This window comes from Armigeres subalbatus, chromosome 2 (genome assembly GCF_024139115.2).
Source record: "Armigeres subalbatus isolate Guangzhou_Male chromosome 2, GZ_Asu_2, whole genome shotgun sequence".
NCBI lineage: Eukaryota > Metazoa > Arthropoda > Insecta > Diptera > Culicidae > Armigeres > Armigeres subalbatus.
Genome location: NC_085140.1, coordinates 358,117,489 through 358,140,744, shown reverse-complemented (window position 1 = coordinate 358,140,744; position 23,256 = coordinate 358,117,489). Strand labels below are relative to the sequence as shown.

Below are 23,256 nucleotides of genomic sequence, written 5' to 3'. Positions count from 1 at the left end.
GCTTGGAATTTCAGAGGAAAATCCTTCGGATTTTACATGAAAACCACATCAGACTTTTCAGGGAAAGTTGTGCTAAATTTCTACAGGATGATATAAATGGAAAGTTCCTGTTAGGTTTCTGTCAAGTATTCTTCGAAATTTACACATTTCTTCATTATGATTGTTACCAGTAGAAGGGATATTTTATTGTTGGTTTTCTTAATATGGATTAACAAAGGGGCCCTCCTTAGCCGTGCGGTAAGAGGCGCGGCTATAAAGCAAGACCATGCTGAGGGTGGCTGGGTTCGATTCCCGGTACCGGTCTAGGCAATTTTCGGATTGGAAATTGTCTCGACTCCCCTGGGCATAAAGGTATCATCGTGTTAGCCTCATGATATACGAATGCAGAAATGGTAACTTGGCTTAGAAACCTCGCAGTTAATAACTGTGGAAGTGCTTAATGAACATAAGCTGCGAGGCGGCAATGTCCCAGTGGGGGATGTAATGCCAACGAAGAAGAAGAGAAGACGAAGATTAACAAAGTTTGTCATAGCCAATGTCAAAACATAAAATTCTTCGGAATATCCGCTAGAGACTCTAAGGAGTTTTCAGGGAAAGCTTTCTGGAACTTTTGCGAGAAATTTTCCTGAATTTTCACGGAAAAGTTCTCAGTTTCCGCGGAAGAATGTTCAAAATGTAGATTAAAAGAAAAACTTCTTTGAATTTTTACAGGAATTTTTTTATCTCGTGCATAAGAAATTCTTGGGAAATTCCATTGGCCGAAAGAGAAATACGTCCGAACTGGTAATTTGGCCGAAAAAGCCATTTGCCATAACAGTTCGTCTGGCCGAAAAGGTCGTTCGACAGAATGGGCCATTTGGACGAAAATGTCATTTGAACATTCGGTCAAATGTCCATTACTGAACGGGTAATATGATCAAAAATGTACACTTGTTTGGCGAAATGGCCTTATCACAAAATGACCATTGAACAAAATTACGTAAAGGGTCGTACAATAATGACGTCACAGGTTTTAGCGGGGAGGAAGTCTAAGGTTTTGTGACAGTACATATACTAGGTATACAAAAAGCATGACAGAGGGGATGAGGGGGGGTCTAGAAATCTCAAAAAGAAGTGGACGTCATATTTGAATCGCCCCTAACTTCTCTACTTTTTGAGTCGATACTGGCCTTTAAGTCAAAAGCCATTTAGCCAAGTGCCATTAGGCTGAAAGGGACATTCTGCCGAACTGGTAATTTGATCGAAAAAGTTGTTTGCCCTAACAGGTCGTTTGGCTGAAAATGCTGTTCGGTCGAAAATGTCGTTTGACCGAATAGATCATTTAAATGGCCAAACGGCATTTTCTGCCAAATTACCAGTTTGGATGAATATCTTTTTCGGCTGTTTTTGCTACCTATCAGCCAAACTACATTTTTGGTCAAACCTGATAACAGTTTCGGATGAACTTTCGGTTTGATGGAATTTGGCTTACTTAAAAGTAGAGAGATACAAAATTTCGTTCAATGGTCGTTTGACGAAAAGATCATTCCGCGTAAATTAGATTTGGCCAGCCGGTTGGATATTTTTGACCATTTTACCCTTTTAGCAGAGCCGTAGCGTGTATTGCCAGCGCCCTTGGCGAAACCATGATTTGGCGTCTCTCTCTTACAAATGAAATGCATTTAGCATTGAGAGATAATTTGAAATTCTCCAAAAATTAGATTAGAAGGTAGAGATGTCGCAAATTAATCGATTACTTCGATTAATCGATTCATCGTTGTGATAATCGATTAATTTTGAATCGATTATTACCCAACGATTAATCAATTCAATAATCGAGATGAATCGTGAGTAATCGATTAGTTACTAATCGATTAATCAGAATTTTACGACATCATAAGGATGTCGAAAATTAATTGATTATTTCGATTAATCGATTCATCGTTGTGATAATCGATTAATTTTGAATCGATTACTATACAATGATTAATCGATTCAATAATCGACAAGAATCAAGAGTAATCGATTAGTAACTAATCGATTAATCGGGATTTTACGACATCTCTATTAGAAGGTTTGGTGGTTTAAATATGCTTTAAATACCATTCAAGATTGCGAAAAGTACAAGCACCTTGTTCAACTGGATTGCAGAATACCATCCTGAGATATTTACAATTTAGTGATACTTTTCTGAATATTTCACAAATTATGTGAGGGAAGTTCATTAAAAATGGTGAGGTTTTTTTTTCGGAGCCTACGCACTGCTGGGTCTAGTTGTGTCAATAAAATTCAGCTCTGAAATACGCCGGTCGATAATCGGAATCGTTATCGGACCTATTCGGGTCAAGGAAAATCAAATTCCGGAGTGGGTCTGACGGTGGTTTGAAACCACTTCTGGACCTAACTGGGTTAACAAAGTTCCACTCTGGAGTGAGATGGTCGAAAGTCAGAGTTTCTATCGGATCTAGTCAAAACAGGGAAAACCATATTTTGGAGTTTGTTTGGTGTGGATTTTGGAATGAAATTCAACTTTCAAGAAAAAAGTTCAAATCTGGTATGGCATAGTCGGCAATGGCAATCCATATAACACGTTGATGTGGAAATAAAGCCGTATTTTTTGCTTACTCTAGATTATTCAACATATCTCTTCCATTGTACCAGCCCATAGTCAGTTGAGTTATAAAATGGTCCTAAACTAAATAAATTTGTCTTTCATATAGCGTAATTCTTGATTTCGGCGTCCCCTATATACTGGCGCCCTTGGCGGGGGCCATCCTGGCCAACAGCGCGCTACGATGCTGCCTTTTAGTCATTGACATTTGGCCGTATGACCCGTCGGGCTAAATAACATTTTGGGCCAAATGGCCCATTCTGTCAAACGATCATTTTAGCAAAACGACATTTTCGGATTGATGACCTATTCGGCCAAACGATCTGTTAGAAAAAAACGACTTTTTCGCCCAAATGACCAGTGCGGCGTATGTCGCTTTCGGCCAATGGAAATCACCCGAAAATTTCTTATGGACAGCACGAAAAAAATTCCCGTAGAAATCCAAATAAATTCCTTTAAAATTCCGAACAATTTTCGTTAAGGTCACTCCTGACGGAATCCAAGATTAAAAGTGCTCGCGTTTTCGGGGGCACACCACTCGATTCAGAGGCGGCGCACAACTGTCATTTTTGTTGATTTAGCTTTGCTGCGTCGCAGCATGCGTGAAATAATAAAAATGACAGTTGTGCGTTGCTTCCGTATCGAGTGGTGTGCCCCCGAAAACGCGAGCACTTTTAATCTTGGATTCCGTCAGGAGTGACCTTAAGATTCAAAGGATTGTTTGTTGAAATCTACATTCTGAACAAGATTCGAAGATTTTAAATAAATTTTCGTGAAAATTTCGGAGAATTTGTGTAAACAGCCATAGACCGAACTTAACGGAGACGACTTTTATGTACTGCAGAGATCACTTTGGCCTTAGTCTGAATAAATAATAATAATTCTGTTTAATTTGCCAAAGATTGTTCGATTTTGAGTTTCATTTTGTGCTTGTCATGGAAGATACTAATTTGCCAGATTTATGGTATTCAAAAGAACATCCGAACGTTTCGGTAATCAGTTTACAGATTGTCTGTGATTTTTCGCAAACAGTTATCAATATTAATGAAAAGCCGTAAAGTATTACAAAAAACTATAAATTAACGAAAGAAATTTGACTGGAAGATTTTTTCATGTGATTTTAGGCTTTCTCAGTCTTATGTTTTACTGTTTTGCTTTTGCCCTGGCCATAATTTCCAAAACAAATCTGTTAATTACAGTCGCCTCTCCACATCTCGATATTGGAGGGACCATCGAGATAAGGAGAGATCGAGGATTGAAATGGTTACTAGATCGAAAAAGGCTCGTTGCTACGAAAAACGACAACAAAACAAATGTCATTTCTTGATATCAAAGCGTTTGTTATTGTCCAGAAATGGTCTAGTAGCCCAGAAAATTTGATTATATCGACATAGGGAGAGAGAATCCTAAGCAAAATATGACCAGAGCACATCGAGATAGAGAGATATCGAGATATAGAGGTTATCGAGATGTAGGAAGCAAAAATGTATGTAGATTGATGGGACCAAAGAAATCATCGACATAGAGAAAGATATCGAGATGTAGAACATCGAGATGTAGAAAGTCGACTGTAATTTGTATTCAAATGTGTTTTCAGACATAGAAATCCCGAAAGTGTAACAATTTACAAACGTTTAAGAAGTTACAGCGCTTGTTTCACTTTTATCTTTGACAAACTTCTTTTTTCTTGACTTAATGTTCATTTCGACATTTTCTAAATTATTACATGAATAATTATGAAAATGCTGAAATGAACATTAAGTCAGAAGAAGAAGAAGAAGAAAAAGAAGAAGAAGAATGTCAACGATAAAAATGAAACAAGCGCTTTAACTTCTTAAACGTTTGTAAATTGTTACACTTTCAGGATGATGTTGAAACATTGAAAAATGGATTCGAAAGGGTAACAAGTTTGCGAACAGTGTTTTTTATTTGCGAAGTCTGAAATCAGAATCGTTTGCAATCGAATCGAAGGTGAAATTCTGGAAATGTTCCCAAGCAACCATTAACACTATATAACGCCAAAACGCTCAACGGCTTAGTTCCCATGAGTCATCGAAGTTTTTTATTTTACAGCAAAATATAGACCTGCATTTCGCCACGACGTACATTATTTTAAAAATCGAGCTGAGAGCATGCAACAGCAGACGTCAAAGGGGCAATCAAATAAACAACCTAAAAAAAAATAATTTGATTTGATCATGAATTTAGTTTGGATGTGACACAAACAAGAATCTAGTTAGATCCAACCTACTGCTTTAGTTGACTCAACCTTACATTCCCATTTGAATGTGAATCCATTATACAATAAAAAAACAAACTCAATATAGTTAGGCTCAAACTAAAGTTTATTTAAAATGAACAAAAATATTAGTTTGATGTAACTACAGTCGACTTTCTACATCTCGATGTTCTACATCTCGATATCTTTCCCTATGTCGATGATTTCTTTGGTCCCATCAATCTACATACATTTTTGCTTCCTACATCTCGATAACCTCTATATCTCGATATTTCTCTATCTCGATGTGTTCTGGTCATATTTTGCTTAGGATTCTCTCTCCCTATGTCGATATAATCAAATTTCTGGGCTACTAGACCATTTCTGGACAATAACAAACGCTTTGATATCAAGAAATGACATTTGTTTTGTTGTCGTTTAGTAACCATTTCAATTTTCCTTCCATTCCTCGATCTCTCCTTATCTTGATGGTCCCTCCCTGGGAGGGAGAAACAGATACGAAAAATGTGTGTGTCAAGCCGAGCCGAAATCTAGCTGTCAGTGTGAGCCGAAAACGAAACTCTCGGCAAGCAAATTTTTGAAGGCAATATAACAACAATAACACGCAAAAATGAATTTAGTCTTTTCAGGTGGGGCCTACGTTGATTGTTCTTTCTTGTTGAAAATTTACTTATTACATGACGACAGTATATAATTAATTTGATGTGTAGTATCGAGAACTCCCTCCCAGGTCCCTCCAATATCGAGATGTGGAGAGGCGACTGTAGAATCGAATCAAACAATTTTTTCACTTTGTTTTGATCAAAAAAGTGATTTTGAGGTAGCCAAATCACTTTTAGGAGCATCCAACTTCATGGTTTAAAAAACAACCAATGGTTGTTTCAAATTAGAGCGATTATTCTCCGTGATGATATTATTTGTACATATCATAAAGAATCGTGGCTCCGTAAAGTGTTATACACGCCTGAGCCTATCAAATAAGAGCTCAAATTTTGATGTTCAAGTATTGGCATCAAAATTAAAATAGGTAAACATGGTATATCGTTTTATTTTTTCTCCTGATAGTTTCAAATAAGCCAAGAAAACCCTGTTTGCGGAATAAATTTGACGGTTGCAATTATATCGTAGACTTTATTGGGCCGATCGGAGTTTTAGGCAAAACAGCACAATTACCAGTTTCACTTATCATAAAATTATGAAATTTTATTTGAAATCTTCTTCGTATTACAAATAAATGCCAATTTACCATTCTTTTCTTACTATCTACAGCATTCCATTTCACTTTTACATAATGTTGCAAAAAACAGAAAAATACAAGTTTAATCTTCACGACAAACATTACAAATTTAGACTTACATTAATACACACTGCTCATCATTCTTATCGCCTTGGCCGCCTTTCGACGATAACGGTGATCGGGCACCAACAGATCTATTAACTCCCAGCCTTGCACCTCCCTCCTCTAGAAAATACTTGTCCTTATGTCCGGTCGGGGCACTCATCGCCTTCATTCTAATCCGCTCGGCATGGGCCACTTCCTCGCCATCCTGATTGAGCAACTTGGTGTTCACGTTATCTCCGGTGATCCACGACTGACCCTTCATGAGCAAACTCGCTGGAGGATCTGCCTTCTGGTTGGCGGAGGCCGACCAAATGGTGACCGTTGAGTTACCGTCGAGCTTAGTTCCCTTGGGAAACTTATACTTCATTTCGCTGGATTCAGTTTTGCGAACAATTTGCCAACCCTCAAGTTTCTGAGCTTGATTTGATTTATTGTGCACTTTCACAAACTTGCCTTCCGGGTCGCACTCGGCTAGTTCCAGGTCTCCCGTGGCTGACGAGGTGACAGAGTAGTCCACGGAATCGTCCAAAGCAGTGCGTTTTCGTTTGTATGACGGGGTGCGAAACAGCCGCGAAGAAGTGCTCAATCCGGCTGAAGTGGTGCTGGTTACGCTAGGGGTGATGTTGAGGCGAGTTTCCTCCGACGAGAGCAGCCTATCGTAGGCAGCGATTTCCATATCCAACGAGATCTTGATATCCATAAGGTCTTGGTATTCTTTAAGCTGAACAGCCATGTCGTCCCGCAGCCGGTTGACTTCCATTTCAAGCTTCCGTCGTTCCTCTTCGTGCTGGACGCGCTCCTGGGCAAGTCTGCTTTCCAAGTTCTGAATTCGAACATCGTATAGCTCGGACATTTCATCGCGGTTCATGTTCAGTTGTGTTTCGTACTGATCACGTAGTTCCTGCAGAGTTTGTTGCATCTTGGTTTCGTATTGATCCAGCAGATAGCCATCGATTTCGCTAATTTCGGTCTGACGACGCATTTTGCTTTCCGAGAGTTCCTGATTGTGAACTTGATCCTTGAAGGTGATTTCTTCACGAAGACTTTGTATGTTGTTCTCCAGGTCAACTCGGATCAGCGTTTCATGCTCCAGATCCTTCCGCATAGATTCAAATGACTTCCGTAGCTTTGCCGATTCCATATCCGCTTCGCGTAATTCTTCTTGAAGTTTCTTCTTTTCAGTGCAGATGCTGTTGTAATTGGCCGTCAGCTCGATACATCTCGCTTCATTAGCCCGTGCTTCCTTATCCACTTCGGTGAGTTCCTTAATCTTCCTGTTTAGCTTAACCCTCAGCTGATCGTTTTCCTCCCAGTACCGTTTGGCGTCGATTTCTACCTTGGCTTTATCCCGCGCCGTTTCATCCAGCAGTTTTCTCGCATCGGTCAACTCGTTCTCGTAAATCGCCTTGAGGCTAGCGACTTCACGTAAAGCCGTTTCCTGGCAAGAAGACAGTTCCAGTGACAGTTTAGAGTTTTCTTGTTCCAAAAATCGAACACGTTCGATGTAGCACGCAAGACGGTCGTTGAGGTTCATGAGGCTGTTCTTCTCATGCAATCGACTTCGCCGCGAGGGACTGAGAGCAGTTTCCGAGGATTCTGCCATACTGGATACGGAGGATGCTGACGAGGACACCGACTGGGCACCGGACGTGGATGTCGGTTTATTAGCAGTCTTTTTCGGTTTTCCCGACATGGCGGAGAGCTTTTTACCACACAAAAAACGAGCGCCAAAATCAATCAGAAAAGACAATCACGTGCAACGAACGGTGGGTATTGTTCAACTGCAAGGAAGCCATTGTTAGTTTATGAGCGTAATAATTGACTTGCAATCGATTTTCTTACCAGTATTTAATTTTAACTGATGATAATGTAGTTAAAACTAGTTTTATTTATTTGTACAACTCTAGAATTTTATATTTATTCGGGAAATTGAATATAATTCCGACTTGGATGTAATGTGTCCATACATTAACTATCTTATAGACTATCCTGCACTGAATGTAGGTAGCACGCTCATGTATATTGTTTAGCAAAGTTGTGTTTTGTGGTGAATTCAAGAGTAATTACGGCTTCGTGTGATGCTATACTAATGATATACTGTGGTCAACCATCATTCACAGTGCGCAATGGTATAAAAACAGAAACCATTTCAATTAAGGCTAATTTTTTGGGAAATTATCCAGTCGCCTGAAAAAACATTATTGTTCAATTTTTTTACGACTAGGGTAACGGTACCAATAGTGAAGGTATTAGTAGATCCATAGAAGAAAATATTTTTTTAAAATCGATTATGGGAAATTTACAGCTTTAATATCTATAGGTAAACTAATAAATTCGTTAACAAAAATGAGATTGATATTATTAAACTTCAATTACTATCAAATATTGCTTGCATCATGGGTACACTGTTCCTTTAGTGGAGGTAAAAAATAATTTTGGTTCCCATGGTGGTGCTATCCATTGATTTATTATGAGACTCGCCACTATTGGTACAATCTTAGGATAACTTGCATTTAACAGGATATTTGAAGCACGACACATCAACTGAAATCATCGTAAAGTGTATAATTATGGTAAATTCCATTAAAACCCCGCTACCTGCACTATTGGTGCTACCTCCACTAAGGGTACGGTTACCCTATCTATCCGAATAGCTTCGTAAAATGAATCCTACAGGGCCAAGAGTGACGAACTAGCATTCAAGCTTAAGGTAACTCGAATAGATAACAAGGGCAAAGGAGATTTCAATTAGACAGATCAAAAAGAAAACATATTGATACAGCATAAAAGAAAAACTACAATCAGACTAATACAGCGGTCCTCAACCTTTTTCTTGAGAGGTACCCTTCGTGTTTTTGTATTCATTGAGGTACCCCCTATTTTGATAAGCATAACTCATAAGATTATCTTGAAAGAGTGCTTTCGAACCGATTGAAAAGAAACTTTTGAGCATCTTATGATTACGTTGCTGAGCCTTATGAAAGTAGGCGTCCAAGCTTATTGAAAGAAGAACTCCGAGTCCCTCGATTAGGTTTCCAAGCCACTTGAAAAGAAATTGGCTGAAAGAAAAATTCAGAGCCCCTCAAAAGAAGGTTTCCATGCCTTTTAAAAGGGGGCTTGAAAGGGGGCTTTCGAAGCGCGTAGTAGAAGGTAAAAAGTTTTTTTATTTGAAAAAAAAAAATGAATATTTTAGTTGAGAAGTATATTCTTAACATATTTCATAATTTTATTTCCATCAAGTAAATTGCTTTTGAATATTATTTTGGTCTTTTGTCCCACAACCCTTCATACACTGTGTTAGCTGTGGTGGACCTGATTCGATATGTATTGATTTACTGATTGCTATGCATATTATGTACAATACAAAGTCTTGCAACATAAATATTAGGGTGGCTTAGTATGGGAAAAACTTTTTTCAATTATTTTTGGTGGGCCGCCCTTTTATTAAAAGAAAAAAAACAGAATCACCGTCTTCAACCAGAGGTCGCACAGACTGAACACTTAACATCTAGCATGAGACAACGGACAGGACATTCACACAACACCCAGTGGATCAGTAGAGAACTTTTCGCTTTACGAAAAGTTTTCTCCTTACCGGGCCGGAAATCGAACCCATACTCCACAGTACATGCGTCTAGACGATTGACGTCGCTATTTGATGCCCTGATGCTCTGGACAAAATTGCAGCCAAATCGGTCAACGTTACTCGTTGGAAGTTTATATGCAAAAATGTATGCAGAAGCATCCAAAAACAGTGAATTGCAGTTGGACGGCACAACTTACGCAAATTTCGTTTCATTTACCTTTGAAAAGAAATAAATTCACCCCTACAATACTCCAGTAAAATGTTAATATCTTTGCGTAATAAACTCTAATCTTCTCGCGGTTTTCTGCATAACATTCTGTATTTAATTCTACAAGAACTGAATGAGAATCAATATTCGAGCAACGCCTAACAATATACTCTTTGTCATCAACAGAGTTTGTTACTGACAAACGCACCTAGCGACAAACCTTTATCAGAACCCGAACACAATATGACAAGAATCATTTGCCTTGCATGCTCTGATATCTCCGAAAATACGCTGCTAATTTTGTAATCATTGTTCGATTCTCGAATATTTCCATAAAAGCAGAAACTATGATAACATAAAACATAAAATAACGGGATGAAAAGTTAGCAACAAGATTGTCTTCTTTTCTGTTGCGGACAAAAATTTTCGGATCTTTGTCATTATCATCTTCGACAAAAACAAAGCTTTGTCGTTGGTTCTCTTTTGTCGCTTGTTTCGCAGGCGCATTCGAAAAAAAATGATTCCCTGCTAATAAATATACAATTATTACAAACTTGTCATTATTTTGTTAATGGAATTGAAATACGACCGCCATTACGCATTTTCATCCGAGGTCATCCGAGGTCCCCCTGGAGTCAGCGAAGGTTCCCCCGGGGGTACATGTACCCCAGGTTGAGAACCGCTGGACTAATAAAACAGAAAATTATACCGATAGACAAAAACGAAAAAAATATCAATCAATAAATCGGCAGCCCAATTCCGGTTGAAAAATCTCATGAAGATAAGAAATTCTTATTCAGGAATTCCGACGAAAGTGTGGAAGCTAAGCTAAAGCTAAAGCTAAGCTGAAGCTAAGCTGAAGCTAAGCTGAAGCTAAGCTGAAGCTAAGCTGAAGCTAAGCTGAAGCTAAGCTGAAGCTAAGCTGAAGCTAAGCTGAAGCTAAGCTGAAGCTAAGCTGAAGCTAAGCTGAAGCTAAGCTGAAGCTAAGCTGAAGCTAAGCTGAAGCTAAGCTGAAGCTAAGCTGAAGCTAAGCTAAAGCTAAGCTGAAGCTAAGCTGAAGCTAAGCTAAAGCTAAGCTGAAGCTAAGCTGAAGCTAAGCTGAAGCTAAGCTGAAGCTAACCAGCTGAGCCTAAGCTGAGCTAAGCTGAGGCTAAGCTGAGCTAAGCTGAGCAAGCTGAGCTGAGCTAAGCTAGTAGCTGAGCTAAGCTGAAGCTGAGCTAAGCTAAGCTAGCTGAAGCTAAGCTGAAGCTAAGCTGAGCCTAGCTAAGCTAAAGCTAGGCTGAAGCTAAGCTGAGCTAAAGCTGAGCTAAGCTGAAGCTAAGCTGAGCTAAGCTGAGCTAAGCTGAAGCTAGGCTGAGCTAAGCTGAGCAGCTGAAAGCTGAGGCTGAGCTGAGGCTGAGCTGAGGCTAAGCTGGAGGCTGAAGCTGAGGCTAAGAGCTGAGGCTGAGGCTAAAAGCTGAGCTAGGCTGAGTAAAGCTGAGCTAGGCTGAGGCTAGGCTGAAAGCTGAGCTGGCTGAGCTGGGCTGAGGCTGAGCTGAGCTAAGCTGAGGCTGAAGGCTGAAGCTAGGCTGGAAGCTGAGGCTGGGAGGCTGGGCTGAGGCTGAGGCTGGAGCTGAGCTGAGCTGAGCTGAGGTGGGAGCTGAAAGAGGCTGAGCTGAGCTGAGGCTGAGGGGCTGAAGCTGAGGCTGGTGAGGCTAACGGGAGGCTGGGCTGGGAGCTGAGGCTGGAGGCTGAGCTAAGGCTGGTGGAGCTGGGCTGGGAGCTGAAAAGTGGGGTGAGGCTGAGCTGGAGGCTGGGGACAGGCTGGGAGTGAAACTGGCTGGGGCCTGAGAGCTGGGAGCTAAGGCTGAGCAGGGCTGAGCTGGGCTGGGTGGAGCAGATGAGGCTGAACTAAGGTGAGGCTGGGCTGGAGTGGGGAGTGGAGCTGGGGAGGATGAGGCTGGCCAGGTGGGGCTGGAGTAAAACTAAGGCTAACTGGGAGTGAGCTAAGCTAACAAGCTAAAATCACGCTGAAGCTAAGCTAAGCTAAAAGTGGGGTAGCTGGGCTAAGCTAAGCTAAATAAGCTAAAAGCTTCGCTAAAGCTGCTAAGGCTAACTAAGCTAAGCCTGAAGCTAAAGCTAAGCTAAAGCTAAGCTAAAGCTAAGCTAAAGCTAAGCTAAAGCTAAGCTAAAGCTAAGCTAAAGCTAAGCTAAAGCTAAGCTAAAGAAATTAGGCGTCTCACTTCTCACTCATAATTTCTCACTTCTCGCCGTAAAAAGTGAGACGTCTCACTACTTACTTTTTACAGAAAAGAGAGTATTGAGACGTCTCACTTCTCACTCTTCATTTTTCTCTTCTCACTATAGAAAGTGAGAAGCGCGAAGTGAATAGTGAGACGTCTCACTACTCACTTCACGCTTCTCATTTTTTACAGTGAGAAGTGAGAAATGATGAGACGTCTCACTTCTCACTCCCAATTTCTTACTGTGAAAAGTGAGTAGTGACTCTTAATTTCACACTTTTCAAATGACCTACTCGGTCAAATGTTCTATTCGGCCAAATGACCTATTCGGAAAAAAATATCTTATTCGGCCAAATGTCTTATTCGGCCAATTGACCCTTTCGGCAAAATGACCCTTTCGATCTAATGATATTTTAAGAGAATTTTGAATAATTAATTGCATATTTAAGTTGTTGGCTGCCTATTTTGAAAGGATTTGTCTATGATCCGACATAGAAATTTACTCAGATACATTTCTGTCTGTACTATCTGTACGATCGGTACGATGCTGGTTCAATCTCTTCCTTCGTAGCATTTGTGAGAAAAGGGAGTTCCCCTTTTTACATATGTTGATAAATATCATGCTGAGAAATGAATTCGAATAGTGACTCAACTTCTGTTTGATTCCAGTACTTCCCCATACTATGTGGGCGGCATCTACATCATATCCGATGATAATAGCTTTATTTTGGATTTTGCTGTATGAAACGAACACTGGAGGTTCAACGTCACCCGGGTAATAGACTGATGCAACTAAGAATAAGAGAGTAAGAGTAAACTATTTCCTTAATCTTTTTTTCTCACGAAGTATAGCAATTGTTATTTCGGTATTTAAAGACTATGCCTTTGCGTGCTTAAAGGCTGCTAAAAGGTTCGTTCTGTTTTCGTGTGGGATACATTCTCGACTCCCTGGGCATAGTGTATTCCAGGATGCCTTCATTGGGGGGTGTTCTGACTTGTAAATATCCCCAACTCAGCCATCTTGGATTTTTGTATGGAATTTATGCTCGTTTGTTTACGTTTTGCACTGAAAATGTATGTTTCCCCCCCGCGCTGGTTATTTCCATCCACTGACGAAGTCATATAACCTGTACATAAAAAAATCTTGGTGTAATCCTTGTACTTCTAGATTAAGTCACATATAAGTTGCTGCAACCAAATCAATGTCAATAAGGCCGATACAAATATTTAAAATCCATTTTCTCTCCCCCCTCGGATTTTTTTTGCCAAAAAATAATATTTTCAGGGGGCAACAAAATAAAATTCGGATAATTTTGAGGATTTTCAAAACATTCTTTAACCCTTAAAGGCGCAAAGCGATTTTTTTTAGAAATCGTCGAAAATATTTTTAACGTAAACCATTAAAAACATTAACATTAAACGTACCGTCTACGGGGGTGTCATTGGGCCAAAATGTGGTATGCTCCAAGTAAATGTTACAAAGCTCTAGTAGTTAATATTGGAATCAAGTTGTAATTAGTTAGGTACAAGCTTGAACAATAAATTTACCACTGTTTGGGGAAAAAATAATAAATAAGAGCACATTCAAAGTTAATTGCCTATATGCCGGGTATTAAGCCACCCGGCGTGGAAATTAATTACTATGTCTGAAACTTGATTATGCATATGTACAACATGTGATAGATTTAGTTCGGAAAAGGTATTGGAGGGTAACCGCCCCTTCGGTGGGGTTTGATCCCACGACCCCAGTTCGCATGACAGGTGCTTTCCCTACTAAGCTACGAAGGACCTTCGACGTCCACCGCAGCTTAGCGGGTACTGATGAAACCAAATTCCCAGCACCAGGTACCAGCCGATCTCTCGCAATACATTTTCAGAACTAACTCTCTCAAATGTATTTTTGTACACATGTCAACCAAGTAGGATGAGTATTTAGTAATGTCCGGCTCCTACACACTTGCTTCATCAGCAACGGCGCTCAATGAAGTAGGGTTGTGTGAGGTTGTGCCAGTTTGGTCGTCAGATCCCAACCCGACCACACAAGCGAAGAGAGATCGCCACTCGAGTTCAGCACATTCAAACCCGCATAGTTGAAAACGTTCTGCATTACTGTTGTTACTATTCATCCGAATAAAGCAATATTGTTACAATTTACGAAAAAGTCAATTAAACTTATGACTATATATTTATTGAAAACCAATACTATACAAAAAATTAAATCTACGACACTATATGCAATAATTTTACATCACATTGTTTTTTAACAATATCTTATATTCCATGTTTGTTTTTATTTTGAAAGAAATTTATAACAAACCGTAGTTGGCTATCTACATACATAGTAACAATATGGAATATAGCAATGATATCCCGAATAGAATGAAATTATACAACTATTTTTCTAGTTATCGTTTTTTGATTTTAAATAATTGTAATTGAATTTTTAATGGAATCATAAAAAATATCGAACGATAATCATACGATGAATAATATTTACGATAGGGTTTACAATAATTCGATATCAGACGATACACTGAATGGGTTGTTAAGTATCGTTACCATTCAAAAAGGCCAACTTTTCCATATATTTTTGCTAAGCAATTTTACCATGTATCGTTAGCTAATCATATATTTTTGTCATGCGATGATTCGGATTATGATTGTATTCAACAAAGAAGATCAAAAGTATGATTTTTGTTAAAACAAGCGAAGATTCTATGGTTAATCCAAATTGAAAGGTGTTTGATAAACATTCAATTATATGATAGCCGTATTACAATATGTATAATACTATTTTACGAACGATGATACAGGATATGATAGTTTAAGAATACTACTATTCTTGCTACGATTGCCATTAGATTTGGGTTTTTCAGTTCATTATAGAATAATTGAGCACAAAACAAGTGTTAATCTTGATGTTAAGGCTCGATGCCCACGTAGCGTCTTTTCAACGCAGAGTGCACGTGGCGTCAAAAAGACGCATGTGTGCATCGGGAAAAAGCGGTAACGCAGCGTCGCCGCACCGATGCACACCTGCGTTTTTTCAAAGCCACGTGCACGCAGCGTTGAAAAAACGCTACGTGGGCATCGGCCCTAATAGTATTTTATTTCACATCTTTTATAGTTATTAAAGTTTTCTATCACTGAATTGCAATTGCAACCTCTGATGCAATTTTTGTGTGATGTAGAATTTTTGTCCATGTCCATGTCTGGACCAGAGAATATGCTGCTCTCCCCGAGGCTCTCCCATCAGTGACTCTTTGTATATTTCCTATAAAATAAATTAAAGAAAACAATTAATGGCTGTCACATAAATATGGATTCCTGAGCATCATCTGTGCCCTGACTTCTTGATAATAGCAAACCGTTTTGGCAAATAAATGTGAATTGATGGAAATAATGGAATCTTTCTCCTTTATGTGCTATTTTGACCTCTCTAATGTTTTTTTCGCATTTTCTAATAATGGGTAAGAAAGGCACCATTGCCGCTTTAAGTGTATAATCTGGGTTTTTTGGGGAATGAAAGTTTTTGACGGCAAAGGTCGATAGAAGGGGTATTGCGGATGGTTGTAAATTCCGCCATACGGATACTTTGTACCAGGTACAACTCTGTTCAAGTGTTAAATTATCGGATCGATTATGGGTCATACATATGAATACATACATCAAATAAGGCCCGTCATAGACCATTCTTACCTTCGCAAACATTTTCCGTGATTTAGTTTCCCTAGTGTAATGGCGTATATCATTTTTCTTTTATGAGGTTGTATTTTTCTGGAAATAAACAATGGATATATTTATATCAGCTTTTTAGTTAGTAATATTCAGTTTCCACTTACATGCATTCTGATCCGCTTTTTTTGTTTCTTCACATCGCCGCTGCTTCGAGAAAAAACTTGAATGGCGGTTGGCGGTTGTCACTAATACACTAAAAAAGAAAACATATAATTTTTGTGTTGGAAAAAACTCTCTGAATCATTTATGATATGATACGTTTATAATAAAATTATGTCAGGTAATCCTTACTACAGAATGTATAATCTGTAAATCATGGTATATGATTGGGCCGATAATTTTGTTAACCGTATGATTGTACATGTATTATACAGTTTATGATGATTATAAGTGTAATAGAAAACTAATAATATCAACTATTCGGCGTACAATTTATTTCTATTCGGGATGATCATGTATCATCTAACGTTAGTGGTGATTCCACACAGACTTTAAAGATCATATAGTTCGATGATACACCAATGATAAGCGTTCCACTACTGCAGTAAGTGTGCGTGTCGATCGACTGACGGCTAAATTTATTTTTTTGCACGGCGTCCATGTTTCATTTTCGCGAGATGAAGACTATAGTTCGCTGTATCCGGACAGCAGTATATTGTTTTGTTTTTCTACATTTTTGTTTCACTGAAAAGGTAAGTATTTAATAAAAATTGCCTGCATTCTACTCAATTTTATTTACTATCTAATGCAGGATCTGATGTTATTACCATATTTCCGACGGTCTGAACGAAGACGAATCAAAGGCACCATGGAGATAGATTTCAGAAAATGTTTCAATTTTTTATACATTACTGTTCATCGGTGAGTATACGTGCATTTGCGTTTACAGTTTTATTATTTCCCTTGTATGTTTTTTGCAGCCAATTAATTTAAATTTTTTGTGTTCTTTTCAGGGATTCGGTTGATTATGATCCTCCACTCATTCCCATTCAAGGTGGCCTCATGCCCCCGCGGGGATCGGGTCCGTGGATTTTCTTCATGTATTTTTTAATATTTGATGTTTTTGGGATGTGTGCAAGGATGTGTGGCACGGAAAATCGAAATACCGGCTCCATATAAAATACACGGGGACCAAAATCCGGCGGAAATTATTTCCTGACGCATGGAGCTACCTTATAATCAAGTACCTGATAGTGTATACAATATGACTAAGTTACTTTTATCAATAAATCATAATTAAAATGTAATGTGTGTTATTACATTAAATTAAAGAAAAAAAATAACATATTTTTCCTACAAATGAAAGATAAGAGATACGGTGTGTAAATTTTTTTTCTCATATCATTCTACTGTTTACATATTACATTCCTTACTGTTTCACCTAAAAACAAGGATTATAACTGAACCGTATCACATGTTGTGAATCGATAAAAATGTACTGAAAAATGCCCATTTTTGTATGTTAATTATACTTAACCGCCTATTACCCATATAGTTGATTGGCCAAATAAAATATACCATGCTGTTAGAACCATTCATGTTGAGGCTAGTTTACAATTTGTATGAACAGCAATCAGTGAGAGATCGTAGTAAACTATGTCCAAATACGGACGCGAAACTGTTTTTCTCCCGTCAAAACATGTGAAAAAGTGAAAATTTAAAGTTTTCATCCGAACTCTACCCTTTAGTTGGAATGGAATACATTTTTGAAGTTCCCCACCGGATTTTAAACAGGAAGAAGTAGAAATCAACCGAGCCTTGATTGAATCATCTCAAACTGATGTCCTGATAGGGTGGATGACCTAATGAATTCCTCAAGCCTTCAACATCATCAATTTATTCAAGTAAGATCCATCTAATTTAACGCTAAGAATTTGTTTCCTTCCTTTACATATAACATACAGATTCTCTCCTAACTATACTAATTTAGCGGATGTTCTAAACGGTATAGATTAGAAAAGGCGCTATGTACGGTTTGGGCTATCAATCTAGACTGACAGTCAGCTTTATGCGTCTTCAGAGCCCATCGGCTTCAGGTGGTATTAGTTATGCGATGGATCGGGGTTTATCGGTGCAGGAGGTCAGGGGTGTCATCGGTCATTTGGTGGTTTGTCGGTTTCGGGTGCCTGGTTTGGAGGTGTGATGTGTGGTGGACTTCTGGTGTAGGGGTTTTTCCGCAGCTCTGCCTAACTATTCAAACAAACAAAGAACAGTTGGGCAGAGTTGTGGAGGGGCCCTAGTACCAGGGGTCCGCCATGCATCGCGCTTCCATGTCGGGCGTCTGAGACTGGCAGGCTACCGATTGATCGATGACATCCTTGATTTCTTGTATTGATGAGTATCGATTCATCGTGTAACTGATACCACCTGAAGCCAGTAATATCACTGGTAGCAGATTTGTAACGCTGGTTGCAGTGACTTATACTAAATGACAACAAAATTTCAATCATTTAGCGCGGTGACTTTGTTGTTGGCGGAGTTCAGACAACGAATTGTTGGCCAGAAAGTGGTGATGGGCTTTCACACTGAAGGACCTCCAGGCAGCATTTTCTAGATTTTTTTATTTTTATAGCGATTGTTTCACTTTCAATCGCTCGTTTGTTTAACTGGCAATGGTCTTAAGTGAAATAGGTCTACAATTGCTAGTTAGCAAGCTCTGCAACATATCGACAGTTTCATGAAATGCAGACACGACTCAATATTTGCAAATTTTCAGAAATGAAGTTTTTAATTTTGGACTAAAAAAAGAAACTTTCATATTTTAGTAATTGTTTTGAATTATTCGGCTCTCTCTCTCTCTGCATGTGTTCATACAAATGTATTAGTTTTATGTGTTTCAGCAAGAAAATCTAAAAAATCAAAATTTCCAAGAAATGTCCAAAAAAACATTAATTTTGAAATACACATAACTTTTGTTGTATTGTGGATTCTGACCTGGATTTTGACAGGTTAATCTTTATACCAGTATATTTGCCAGTATTGTGTGAAATCGTTGATATGTGTTAAGTCTCATAAGTTTGAAGTGATAAAACATATTTTTTTTAGGATTTATTGAATTTATGTTTCTGTTGTAATCAGGTTTCTTTCACTAGTCAAAACATCATTGAACACTTTTTCGAACATTTAAATCAGTTTCCACATACCTGATTCTTTTTTACACGGGGGATGCGTTCCGTGTGAAAAAGTTTTCAACTCAAAATTTGAAAATCCGTGTAAAAGGGTTTCATGATTTCTCGACAAATCATGCAAAATGGAGCAACTTGCAAAAATTTTGCATGGGATTTTTTACACGGCCGTGTAAAAAATCCGTGTAAAACAGAATCGGTGTATGTACTTTGTGCTCTATGATCATTATTTTCACACTTTCATGTAGTAACAAACAAACATGATCTACTTTTTTTCACTCAATTCCGACAGGGGTTTGATACTCCTAGATACTTGAACGTCTCTGGGGCGTGTTTTCAAGTTCAGCATTCAGAGGTCACATACAGTCGTGATTTATTTAGTAGGCAGAACGATCGGCCGGTCATCACATAATTTGTTCTGCTTTGTGCGGTTAGCAGAACGATCGCCCGATCATCGAAATGTTGTTCTTTTTTGTGCGGGTGAGTAAATTAATTAAAAAAGTGAAGATTCAGTTCGCGTCAGTAAGCAGAACGATCGGCCGGTCATCGAAAATGTTGTTCTGCTTTGTGCGGTTAGCAGAGAGATCGGCTGGTCATCGACAATTTTGTTCTGCCTAGTGCGGTTGGTAATTAAAATAATTAGTGCTCGTTCGATTATGTTTTGAATTGATCAAAATACACGCTATACACGGCATACCGTTTACCAAAACGAACCCTGCCACAATACCTACCCCATATATCCAACATCCCAGTGATTTCTCGTGGAAGTGCAGATGACTCGTCGGCTTCTATCAAAGCGAGTATCATGTCAACATTTTCCTACCCATTCCTTAATTGACCTGCATTCGGACACGGCCGGCGCTGGTATTGCTTATTTTTGGTCACCAGTTCTTACATTGAAGATGATGTTAGTCCCAAACTTCATCTGTTGGTTCTCTGTGTAATTACAGCTGACCTGGCAATAACGGAGTAGCAACCGTGGGCGGTCAATCATGCTCATGCTCATGCTCATGTATGAACAGCAATCAGTATAGTAGGTATACTATTATATATCGGCATGAATGATATGAGAGATATTCCAATTATGGTCCACAATTATGCGGGAAGTTAATTGCCTATTTGGTTTCATCAGTACCCGCTAAGCTGCGGTGGACGACGGAGGTCCTTCGTAGCTTAGTAGGGAAAGCACCTGTCATGCGAACTGGGGTCGTGGGATCAAACCCCACCGAAGGGGCGGTTACCCTCCAATACCTTTTCCGAACTAAATCTATCACATGTTGTACATATGCATAATCAAGTTTCAGACATAGTAAGAAATTCTTCAAAGTTATATGTTGTTTAAATTTGGCCCATTCTCACCCCACACAGGGGGTGACATTGGGCCACATACAATAAAGTTCAGCGGTGACGATGCAACGATTCAATCGTTCAATAAAAATAATTGCCTACATTACGGCTTTTACCAACTATGTATGGCAAATCAACCAAAGGCTTGGCCCAATCTCACCCCTTTTTAGCATGCATTGCTCGTTGCTACGAAAAAGCAAGAATGCTAAATAAATATTCATAAAATTCGATAAAACAACAAACAGATTATCGTAACATGATCACCAGGTATCCATCGATCTAAAATTTAGTTATGTAATAGATTTGTGGGGCATTACTGACACTATTTTAATACGGGTTCATTTGATCAATAGTTTTACATTCAAATTCCAAGCATTATGGTACGAGCACAATTAATTCTTGGAATTTGTTTTGTGATTTCCTAGACGTGAATTTTAATATATTTTCGAACCGTTTGAAGTTTTCATCAAAATTCGTAACAGTTTCTGAGATATTAGGATTTGAAACATTTTTCGTTTTTGGCCCAATCTTACCCCCTAGGCCCAATGTCACCCCGAACGACGGTATTTTCGGTTTGTTGTTTTAAAACAACATTGCGCATTTAAGGGTTAACAAATCCGAGGAGTTTTTTTGATTTTTTTCGTAGGACAAAAAGTTAATTAAATATTTGTAACGGCCTAATTGAGGAAGTGCTAACAGATTACTAAGTTGATAGATAGGCCAAGTTTCAGTTGCTATGTAGAGCCATAGAAGAAGAAAAAGCAGATGAAGAAGATAAGATCTTGTGAGCAACGCGCCGAAACTCCCTGGCTATGTCTATTATTTAAAATAAGCAATAAGGTGGACCACATTTATATGAGGAAATTCAAAATCATTTTTGAAGGCTGATACCCCCTTAATCGAACTCAATAAAAGGTTAATACACATGATTCTGTTTTTACACGATTTACATTTACTTAGTATTGCGCTCATCTCAAATTTTTGCCTTACAGCGATTCCCATCTAGTTTTCCTTTGATTTTTTTTTCTGGATTTTTAGGAACATTTTCAGAAGTAAATAGAAAGCCATACGATCAAAAATACGACCAAAAAAATATCGTGTAAAAACAGAATCCTGTGTACTTAGTTGAGATGTACTGCAGATTTTTTTTTGTATCAAACGTGAAACATATGCCAGCAAGGAGTCAATTGCGTTTGAACCAAATTTTTTTTTTTATAGATGTTTAATTTTGATACACATAGTTAAGTTTGCCATTTTTAAGGTGTTTTATGAGATATTGCGAAAAAAGATTCGGCTGCAGGTGGGTCTTGAACCCACACTATTCCATTAAGTACACGGTCGTATTACCAATTATACAACAGCTGCCCTTGCGAGAAGTTGTTCCATAACCAGCTAATAACAATGGGATATCAGTCAATTCCCCGTATCCATCGAATCTGCTTTGGTCGGACGCTCGGTGGCAAGCGAGCCTCTACACCCAACCAGGGGATGGCAGATTTCAATACAGTTCTGCATAAGAACCTTACAGAAACTGTATAATAATTGGGCATATACAATTCTGTAAGCTTTTTATACAAATATTGTATTAAAATAATACAAATCTGTATTATTTTAATACAATATTTGTATAAAAAGCTTACAGAATTGTATATGCCCAGATTCTATACAATAATTGTCAGATTCGTTTTTTGGGTGTATTGTTTTTTCGCAATATCTCATAAAAACACCTTAAAAATGGCAAACTTAACTATTAGACCTCTTCATGTTTGTAAAAAGTATTAAAAAATCAACCGGTCAGTCCAAAATCACAATTCTTATGCTAAAATAAGTCTCCTGTCAAATTTTCAGCTAATTCGGGTAAAATTTCGAGGTGGCTCAAGTCGATTTAGTGTTTTTGGGCTATTTTCAATTTTGGAAAAAATCTAACAAGAGATATAAACGTCGAAAACTATCGCAACAACCTCTATACGGACGCTTTTGGTGTGCTCTACAAGTCTTGTGAACATTGCGATTCGTTCTGTTCACGTTTTGTCCATGTTAAAGTGATTTTCAAGCTTTTAAGTGCATAAAAATACTGTTTCCCCCAAACATCGTTGTTCTACAAAATTCTTGAATTGATGACAAATGATTGCTAATTTATTATATTATTATTCCTCTTTTTTCCCTGGAAATTTGAGTTATATAATTGCTTATGTGTGATTTACCGTTAAATTCTTAAAAATCAGAAGCTGAACATTTGTCATAAATTTGCACGCTGAGATTTCTTCAAACAAGTTGTTCAAACAAAGAAGCTTCGATTTCACTTGTTACTACGATGCACTCGATGTTAAAAGCATGCAGACATATGGTGAAATTAACAAAATTTGGAAGTCGTTTGTTGTAAGCATCAAATATCATATGATTTGATTTATGTTTTGTTCGAACAACTTGTTTGAAGAAAACCTAACGTGCAAATTTACGACAAATGTTCAGCTTCTGATTTTTAAGAATTTAACGGTAAATCGCACATTGGCAATTATATTACTCAAATTTCCAGGGAAAAAAGAGGAATAATAATATAATAAATTAGCAATCATTTGTCATCAATTCAAGAATTTTGTAGAACAACGATGTTTGGGGGAAACAGTATTTTTATGCACTTAAAAGCTTGAAAATCACTTTAACATGGACAAAACGTGAACGGAACGAATCGCAATGTTCACAAGACTTGTAGAGCACACCAAAAGCTTCCGTATAGAGGTTGTTGCGATAGTTTTCGACGTTTATATCTCTTGTTAGATTTTTTCCAAAATTGAAAATAGCCCAAAAACACTAAATTGACTTGAGCCACCTCGAAATTTTATCCGAATTAGCTGAAAA

At 38.3% G+C, this 23,256-nt stretch overlaps 1 protein-coding gene and 2 long non-coding RNA genes across 3 annotated transcripts; 1 reads left to right on the top strand and 2 right to left on the bottom strand.

The window, feature by feature from the left end:
• Positions 1 to 5,998: 5,998 nt before the first annotated feature.
• LOC134212965 (lamin Dm0-like) lies at positions 5,999 to 8,194 on the bottom strand. The gene is made up of 2 exons (XM_062691365.1): positions 8,014 to 8,194; positions 5,999 to 7,952 (listed from the first exon to the last, which is right to left on the bottom strand). Exon 2 carries the CDS (start codon positions 7,862 to 7,864, stop codon positions 6,182 to 6,184), a length of 1,683 nt encoding a protein of 560 aa, XP_062547349.1. The 5' UTR covers positions 7,865 to 7,952; positions 8,014 to 8,194; the 3' UTR covers positions 5,999 to 6,181.
• Positions 8,195 to 15,286: 7,092 nt separating this feature from the next.
• On the bottom strand, positions 15,287 to 16,057 carry LOC134217130 (uncharacterized). The gene is made up of 3 exons (XR_009980920.1): positions 16,030 to 16,057; positions 15,887 to 15,964; positions 15,287 to 15,461 (listed from the first exon to the last, which is right to left on the bottom strand). It is a non-coding gene; the product is annotated as an uncharacterized LOC134217130 (long non-coding RNA).
• A 440-nt stretch (positions 16,058 to 16,497) lies between these two features.
• LOC134217129 (uncharacterized) lies at positions 16,498 to 17,148 on the top strand. The gene is made up of 3 exons (XR_009980919.1): positions 16,498 to 16,617; positions 16,677 to 16,786; positions 16,879 to 17,148. It is a non-coding gene; the product is annotated as an uncharacterized LOC134217129 (long non-coding RNA).
• Positions 17,149 to 23,256: the final 6,108 nt, after the last annotated feature.

Excerpts from the sequence above, each read along its gene's own strand:
- LOC134212965 (XM_062691365.1), bottom strand. The coding sequence starts at position 7,864 with ATGTCGGGAAAACCGAAAAAGACTGCTAATAAACCGACATCCACGTCC.